Raw genomic sequence first — 9,953 nt, forward strand, 5'->3', positions numbered from 1 at the left:
AATTCGAATATTGGTTCGATTATAGAACGATTGTAAACGTTCCAGAAACGTTGAAAGTAGTTCGTTTGACTAAACGTAAAAATTCTCTAATTAGTCTGGAAACGGGGGACCTAATTCTTGCATTCTGTGAAAACGGGTAAGATTAGCTATAATGTAATTATCTTAATCTTCACTATCATTACTTTTTGCCCAGCGAAGCGGGTCCTTGTAGCTAGTTTCTAAATAAAAATAAAACATTGGAAATTTGACATATTTAATATCCTTAAATAAGAGGAAGAATCTAGCTTATTGTAAGAAATCAAATTTAATGAACATTTTATATAATAGAAAATCAGAATTTATTATGTTTAATTTATAAATTTTTGATTTGTATGGTTTTAAAATTTTATTAGCCTCTGCAATATTTTACTTGGTGAATTTAGACTATGAGTATTTAGCACAAATGCAATGTTTCTTGATATCATATGACTATTCTCTGTCGTGACTTTTAATAAAGAAGATGCAGCAATTATGTTGATTTGTTCCATCAGCTAGATTTTAAAGAAGTAGCTTTCTTGTTTATAATTTTGGATTAAGAAATTTTGAGATGAAAATACTGAATGATTTTACTCATAATAATGTTTTAAATTAATGACTTATAATTTATAAATATGATATGTTTTATATTTCTTACCTTCATTTCCAAAATTGCTAATTTTTTCTTTGTATCTTCATTTTTGTTCTCTAGCATAATATTAGTGAAGATTTCATATAATTTTAAACCAAATTAATATTTCATGGAGTGAAAAGAATTATTTTAAAAATTGTAAAAAGTTTTAAAATTGTTTTATAGTATTTATTGCTATATGAATTTGAAGGTGAATTTATATTTACTTATTTTTCTTACTAAAGTTATATCTTAAAATAATTTGTAAATATTATATATAAAGTACACAATACAGCATACTGCACTAGTCACAATGATAAGGACATGTAAACAATGGTAATTGAACTGCATTGATATGGATAGTGTTATGGTTTTGTCAAGCAGGACTATTAAGAGAGAAGCTGGGAATTTTCTTTAGGTTTGGAGAAAACTTATGGATCCATAGTAATTTCTATCAATATAAATGAATGTTAGTTGTACTAACAAAAATAAAACATTTAAAACTACTTTTATTAATAAAGAAACATTTTGCATATTTTATTTATTAAAAAATGGGTAAGAGGGTAGAAGGGGCCTGTTCTACCTACCTCTTGGCTTCACACAAGCTCTCAACAGCCTGTGTCAAGGAACAATTATCACTGAGTACAAATGATAGCATTTATGCTTTTATGTACATCCGTGTAAAACTGTTCTAATAGAAAACTTGAATTTATGTGCTAACATAGAAAATGTATGTTTAGAAATATAATTTCATAAAATGATATTTATGTAATTTTATATTATTTGTTGTTTTTATACTTGAACAAATTACTGACAAGGTTTGTCTTGAATAATAGATATTGAAGATATAAAAGAGTTTCATGAGTTTTATTTGACTGTCTGTTATATATAATCTGACATTTTTAATCAAACAATTGCTGTTTGATTAAAAATATGACATGCAGAACTGTCGAAATGTTTTTGGCACATATACATAATACATTAGTTTTTTAGTTCAAGGTATATAAATTTTTACTTGGCGATTGCTAAGTAAAAAGCTAATGCATTGCTATGGCTCTGATGACATATGATCTAATATAAAATATTTAAATTGAATCATATTTTAATCTTTATACTTATGATTTATTCCAATATTTTACATTTATAATTAATTTTCTGTATTTTGCTAAGTAATTAATTCATAATAAAATGTCTTCAATAACCTATAGAAAAAGAATGTGATCGCATCAATCAAGATAGTGGTCATGGAGATAGCAGTATCTCTTCTGAAGGTTGTGATGAAGATGATCTTCCAGAACATTTACAAATTGGAAAGGAGTTTGCATTTAGAGTAACACTACTACAAGCAATAGGAATTTCTAAAGAATATGCAGATATATTTTGTCAGTTCAAGTATGTTAATATTGTGATATTCTAAATTTTAGTATAGTACAGTTGTCCCTCGATAGTCCGACGTTTTTTAATCCGACATGCTCAGTAGTCCGACGCACCTCCCATCAAGGTACCCGTCCCTGTTACGTGTCTGCTTGCACAGAAGCATGTCGCGATGTGAATCTCCCCATCCAATTCTTACTCGATGACACACATTTCGTGTGTTTTATGTGAGCAGTTCTGCTCAAACAGTTGGAGTAGAGAATATTGTAAGTTACTGCTAGCAAAACAATGCGAAATATGTAATTATTTTCAGTAATCCGGACACTTTTGGTAATCCGACACACCTTTGGTCCCATACCTGTCGGATTATCGAGGGACAACTGTATTTATTTTAAAAATTAATTTAGAATTCTAAAAAATTAAAGGATTAAAAATTCAGAATTGTCTTTGAGTAAAAATAAACACTATTAGCACAGACTTCGAGGAATTTACAATGTAGACAGTTAACAATTAAAAACGGTTTATTATACTTTTTCCTTTTATCCAAATGCATTTCACTAGTATTATCAAGTCTCATCAGTGGATAATGATACTAGGTTTACATCAGTGTTTTTATAGTTGACTAAGCTATCCCAACATGCATTAACTGACATTCCTGTATTCAAATTTATATTAACTTCAGAAAATTTATATTTTCTAAATTTTTAGGCTTTTCATCTTAGACTGGCCCAAAAAGGTTCAGTATCTTAAAACACAATACTCTGTAAATTAAAAATCGATTGATTTTTATATTTTCCCTGTTATGTTTTCTCTTGCAGTTAATGTGTGAGCTTAGAAATTTAGATCACTACACTTATAACAAAGAATTAGATTTATTAATATCTAGTAGGTTGCCATTTTGACATATATACTGACACTACACTGATAGAGGACAAGACAGAACAAAAGAGGAACTGCCAAAACCATAATGTGTTTAACATTGCCAGATCTTTTCTTAGAAATAGTCTAACTCCAAAATAGCCAATCAAAAATACTGTACTGGCCACTGAATTTTTTACAGTTGTTTCAATTTCCCATTAAATTTAGAGGAATCCAAATTGCCAACTTGGCAACACTGATTACTGACAATGACAATATTTTGATTAGATCCAACTTGTGTCATTAACAGTTAATATCAAATTCATTTATATACCATTGAATTCATTTTCTAACCATCCAGCAATATTAATCTGACACTGTTCTGGTCCTGTATATGTTGTTAGATTACCAATACTGTACTATATATTGTTAAATTTATGTGAATTATTATTTATTAATTTCAATAATTATAATTCTATTCAGCTTTTTACATCGTCATGATGAAGCATTTTCAACGGAACCTCTAAAAAATACAGTTAAAGGGCCACCACCGGGATTTTTTCATGTTCAGAATGTAAATAATTTTTATATAATAATAATGAGCTTTTTATTTTTTTATATTTAAAAATTTATTTTAATTATTTCTTTGTTTTTTAAAAATTTAGATAACAGTTACTGTGACAAAATCTTTCCTGGAATATGTCCGATCTCAGCCTATTGTTTTTGAAGTATTTGGTCATTATCAACAGCACCCTCTCCACAGAGATTCGAGGGATATTTTGGCCCAGCAACAGTATGTAATTTTTATAATCAAGTTATAAAATATCATTTGCATTAATTCATGCTTAAAAACCATTATGATATTACTTTTATTAACAGTGTTTAATTAATAGTTCTAAATTCAGGTATAAATTTTATGACTATATATTTATGTAAGATGATCAGATATCCTTTGGATTTATTAAATCATTTAAAAAAAAATAGAGAAATGTCAAGTAAAATTAGAAAGTTATTTGGAATAAATATATACATTAATTTTTTAATGAATATTTTGGATACATTCATTTGAATTCAGAGAAGTATATCAGTTAACAGAGTTCATTACTTAACAAATATTGATTCTTATAAAAGCAGTGAAAGAAGTATCAGATTATTAAAAAGTGAACTGCATTTATAAATTATAAATATTATAATTTATAATTATTTTGCTTTTAAAAACAATGATGCATGAATATAATTTCTCTTATTCTGACTTTTTTAAAGAATGTTTTAACATCTGACATGATATAAAGAATTATTTAATATTTAATGTAAATACCAATGATGTCAAGCTGTATTGAATATAAATAAAATATTTAAAAAATGTCTTAATGTAAAGTAAAAAAAACATTTCATAGGCTTGTTTTTTTTATAATTTGGTAATTAATATTGCCTTATTTGGTAGTACAAAGAAACAGTTTTATATAATAATTATTTCAGAGCCAAATAATTTTTAGATTACTTGTAAATACAGTTAAGTCATGATATATGGTCTTATTTTGTAAAATTTTGAAATTATATTATCTTACCGTAAAATGATGATAAAAAAGTTTTGTTGTGCATAAAAATCAAAGTATATGAATATATTCATTCAAGTAGAAAAAATTGCTAACTCAAGATATATTGCCATGATCTTTAGAAAAATTTTGTCCTATGTTAATATTTTCTACTGTATTATATAAATAACTTTCAATTGAGTTTTTTATGAAAATATTTTTTATATAAAACATGAAATCTGTAACAAAAATTTTTACATTTAAATTCATTGTTAGTTATTTATATTTTTATACTTAGTTTTATATACCAGTACATAAAAAAGCTGAAAAGTCATTTTGACCAAACAATCATACAATTGCAGAAAACATCTATGAAATTTTTATGTATTTCTTTAGGATAATTGGTCCTAATTTGCATAAAATTTTGTGATCATTCCAGAAATGCTCTATAGGGTGATCACAATTAAAGTAGCCCTATTCAATGCTGTCTGCAAAAATATGTGCCATTCAAATACAAGTAAATGTTGTATGGTGACATTTCAAGACATGCTGACAAGATTTCTGCAGAGTAATATTTAGTTCCAAAACTCACCTCTGTGGGAGTTGTGTTGCTGTGAGTGGCAAAATACATAAAACATGCATTATACATATGATATTGGCAATTTCTAGATATAAAACTGCTTATGGATGTGAAATACCATTTGTATCATGGCTGATCTATCATGATGGTGATGACTTTGCTAGACTATGCCTTTCTTGTGAACCTGGGCAATGCTGAGTGCATTTTAACAATTCTGACACCTCACCCTTTGAAGCCATAGATGTGTTAACTCAATTTCAATGGACTTTACAACTAATTCATAGACTCGTTTTCTATTTTTGAAAATTTCTGCAAAATCTGCATTGCACACTTCAATTATCAATTATTTAATTGAAATCTGACAAATGTTTTCTTATTTTGATGAAAATTCCAGAGGTATTCACTTTTTCAATATTTTCTAATTTATTGAAACCTAAACACATTAAGATAGGCTGATTTAACTTATATTTTATTTTAAACTTAATAATCACTTAAATAAATGAAATATTTATATACATTTTACAGTAAATGAAAGTGTTCAGTAGATAAAATGAAATTTCATCAAGAATAGAATATTTGACAAAATTATTCCAAAATAACAATTTTTATATAATTTCCATATTATAAACAATCTAATTTTTAATCAAACATCTTTACTATACTTGATACGATTAAAGCTATCCATCTACCAAAGCTGAATATTATTGGGCTAGAAACGGCTATAATACTAATAATTTAATAGACAATTTGCTTTAGAGCTAGGCGTTAGGTGCTATCTATTGATAAATTTAATTATAAATTAATTAAATAATTTCAATAATAATTTAGGGTTACTGGAAAAAAATGTTATTAATGTTTTAGGAATAAAGTTTTTTTATACGGTGAAATTACACAAAAATGACACTTAAACTATTACTTACAAGAACATTTAAACTTTTTTTCACCATATGACACATCTAGAGAATATGCTTTGTTTTCAGCTCTGTTAACCTTACAACAGGGTGTTGTTTGTTGGGTTACTTTACAAAGAGCTTTAAAATTAGTTTATAATGTATTAATATCAAAATGAGAAATTTTAATAATTATTCATGTAAGCTATAAGTATTAATATGAATTGTAAAACAATATGCATAAACTATGAAAATATTATAAAAGAAAATAATTGAATAATTTTGATGTCAATAAAGTAAGATTGCTTACAAAATAATATAAATTAAATAATTATTCATAGCAATTTATATAAAATCAATGATTTTGTGTATGGTAAGTACAAAGAAATAAACCTAACATAAAAAAGTATATTTTTGAAACATGGTTCTGTTCGTTCTCAAATAATTTCTCAACTACTAAAGATAAATAAATCTGGTTTTTTTTCTTTTGTAGAGGACAAAAATAACAAAACAAAGTATAAAAAATTTGAACATTTAGTAATAATTAATAAAACAAATTAAAAGATCATAATGATTTGCAGTTTTCAGTATATTTAAACCATCAAATTCAAAATTCATTGACATTGACAATAAGCTACATGTTGTGCAAAACATTACCAAAAATCAAATTTTTGTATTTTTAAATTAATGAATTTTATTCTACTTATAAAAAAATAACTTGGTCCTTGGGGCTTGCACAGTGGAAAAAAATGTGTTATACAGCACAGAATCTCTCAGAATATATTGGCACTAATTTTTTTAATAAATTGTATAGCGATCTTTTTTCACCCCCCCCCACACTGCACACTGTGTGCTCTCAGAAGAATGATTGCTTAATTTGAGGGAACTGGATATCTATATGTACAGTACAACCAAGATAAGGACACAGATCACTCCCTGCACAAGTAGTGAAAGATGCAACAGAAATAAGCAGATAAAATTAATTAAAGCCATATTCATTACTGAATAAACAGATGTCTGCTGCGTGTCTTTGTTCTTTTAATCATTTACATATCTCTGTCACCTCTACCAGTCCTGCAATGTGCAAATGGCTATGCGCATTCCTTTATGGTGTTACAAAAAGAGTAACAATACTGATTAAATTATATAATAATGTGAAGTAAAAAACTTTAAAATATTGAAAATGTTAATGAGAAAATGTTTAAAATGTTATTTAAAATTACTAGTATTTTTTTCAAGATAGGAAATTAATCTTATTTGAAATAATAAAAAATTTTCATTGAGCCTCAATTTGAAAAAATGCAGACCCATAAATTTCCACTCGTCCATTTGTGTGTCTTTCCTTAATCTCAAGAACAGAGTTAGATGAAATCTGAGACCAGATATGGAAACCTTAGGGGTAGGAGGTCCCAATTAACTATATATGAACTTCCAATGCAAACCCGAAGCCATGTTATTTCAATTCAAAAGTTTTCCCCTGAAATCAGTTAATAGATGATCAGCATGACTATTATTAAAGAAAAAGTATGATGTACTGTACTGTACGTGGGCAAGCCACTACTAATTTGAGGTGGAGAGCATATAATTTAAATTAAATAAATTAAAAATATGATTAAAATTGTATCCTGGCATTGTGACGATATCACAATAACTAATTGCTTATTTTCTTTAAGTTTTGATTGTTTGCATGTACTTAAACTATCGAAACAAAACTTATGATGACAATAGAAAATAATAAAACATGCATATGTTAGATTTTGATTACCACTTAAATATTTTTTATTTTTCTGTATTAAAATTTATAANATTAATAATAAGTATATTAACATTACAATTTGAAGACATTAGAACATATTTTAGAATAAAATTAAGATAGTTTATGAATATCGCAAAAATGGAGCAATGAGGCCTTGTTCTCCTCTCCAACCATGACATAACCATGACATATGATCCTGCATTGCTAATAGCTCTCTTCTCAAGTTGGCATCTCTGAATTTGAATAAACTCTCAGACTCAAACACATCATTTTTGATATTTTCTATGAAACTCAAAACATTCTATTTATAAAAAATTAATAAAACAGTAAAATGATAAAATATTAACTAGTATGAAAAAAATTTTTATTAGACTAATCTTTTCATATTAGATGGTCAATAACTTATTTGATATTTAATGAAATTAAAAAATTAAAGCTATAAAAAGTTATAAAGGAATGAAATTCTATCACACTAACTAACTATACATTGTTATACTAAGCATAATTAAGATTTGTATACTAAAACATTAAACAGATTTTATATGAAAGATTTATATGAATTATGATTTTCTAGAATAAGTTAGTTATTTTTATGAATATAGTAAGCTATTAATGATTATTCATTCAAATTACATTATTTGATATATGCAGAAGATGAAGAAACTCCTCAACATAACTGTGGTGTAAAGCAGTTTGCTCGTATAAGTTTCAATGATCATCTGTTTAAAAGACATGTGAAGGTAAATTAAGACAATTGCATTTATAAAATTTTTTATAATTTGTTATTAACAGAATTTGTTAAATTATATTTTACACATAACACTGCTTTTTTAGTCTCAACACTTAATTAATTGTGATTTGTCGATGTCCACACTTTATTCACAGTAGAAAAAACGCGTTCAGTCGGGGCATTTGTTCCCGGTAAGGACACAATTTATAATGCGTTATTGTATGGAAGACGGTTTGTTTCAAAATGATGAAATACAGTCGACCCCCTATAACACTGTTGATAATTCCGTTTTATATGAATTTAATGTTGTACGAGTCACTTAGATTTTACAAATACGTGTGTCGGGCTGTGAACGGCTCATGTATTTCTAAAATCTAAGTTACTCGTACAACATGGAATTCATATAAGGAATTATCAACAGTGTTATAGGGGGGTCGACTGTATTTCTAGCAATTTCTAGTAATTCCTATGTATACTTATCTGGTAATGCACCCAGCGGGGCCAAATATGTGCGTATGCACATTAAATAAAGACTGACAAAAGACTGTATTTCTAGCCATTTGTTCTCTGTTGAGATTTTTGCTGATGCCCAAGATTTAAGCTTTTCCTTATCAATATATATATTTTTGATAATTATACTTCATTAAAAAGATCTTTTTCGGAAATATTGCTACCTGAAAAATGTTGACTAATGTGATCGAATGATTTTTGCACATCTTTCCAATTAAGTTCTTGTTTTAACATGACCCAATGAAAATGTTCAATATCATTGTAATGTACCGTCCACTCTTCTAAATAATCTAAGCAGTTACTATAGAATTTTTTGACGATTCACAAAATCTGCGCGATTTATTGCACCTTGTTCTTCTAACCGACTTATACTATTATAGATGATTAATGAAAGAAAATTATTTTCTAACCGCTCTTGACACTGAAATTTTAAATTTTTAATTTCGTTTTGCTACTTCGATTACCGAAATTTTGTCATTTTCAATAAATTTTACAGCATCTTGAAAAACAGTTGCTTGATTGTATACAAACCAGGGCTGTGCACTTCGCCGGGCAATGATATTCGATACAAAATCTAAAATTCTAATTTTTATTCTTGTTTCCGAATCAAAAAATCTAATAACGGTTGGAAATATTTTTCTATCCTTATGATTAGTTGCGACTGAATATATGGAAATAAAATTTGTTTTTTCTAGATTTTTTTTAAATTCTGACAATGTACAGTAATACCCCGAACTTACGCGATAGGTGGGACCAACCGATAACCGCGTAAGTCGAATTCGCGGTAGTCGGGGTATAATTTTGCAATTTATGTAAAATCCAAGTCGGATGTATGTAAGCTAATAAATGTTCTCGTTAATCTTATCTCGTCTTTTGATTCGTTCACGGTTACAAGAAATCACCACATAGAGTCTCTCGAGTCTCCTTAGATATAACAAACACAGAAATAAATAACACAAAATAAATTGTAGCTGTGTGCCGATTTCGCGCGACATGTCCGAATATATAATCTAAACAATAGTGTGGGGGAGTGAGTAATCGAGAGTTGCGTGGCGCTCAAACAAAAGACGAATC

General features: G+C 27.5%; 1 protein-coding gene across 1 annotated transcript in view; it reads left to right on the plus strand.

Annotated features, from left to right (window-relative positions):
* The window catches only part of LOC111628794 (kinesin-like protein unc-104), a 219,622-nt gene that overhangs the window by 168,930 nt on the left and 40,739 nt on the right, over window positions 1-9,953 (plus strand). Inside the window, exons 28-30 of the mRNA XM_023372640.1 lie at window positions 1,846-2,038; window positions 3,362-3,452; window positions 3,544-3,671. Of these exons, the coding sequence (XP_023228408.1) occupies window positions 1,846-2,038; window positions 3,362-3,452; window positions 3,544-3,671 (412 nt within the window). The remainder of the gene's footprint in view (window positions 1-1,845; window positions 2,039-3,361; window positions 3,453-3,543; window positions 3,672-9,953) is intronic.

Source organism: Centruroides sculpturatus, unplaced genomic scaffold, assembly GCF_000671375.1.
Source record: "Centruroides sculpturatus isolate CEXI.00-Female unplaced genomic scaffold, Cexi_2.0 scaffold485, whole genome shotgun sequence".
NCBI classification, from domain to species: Eukaryota; Metazoa; Arthropoda; class Arachnida; order Scorpiones; family Buthidae; genus Centruroides; species Centruroides sculpturatus.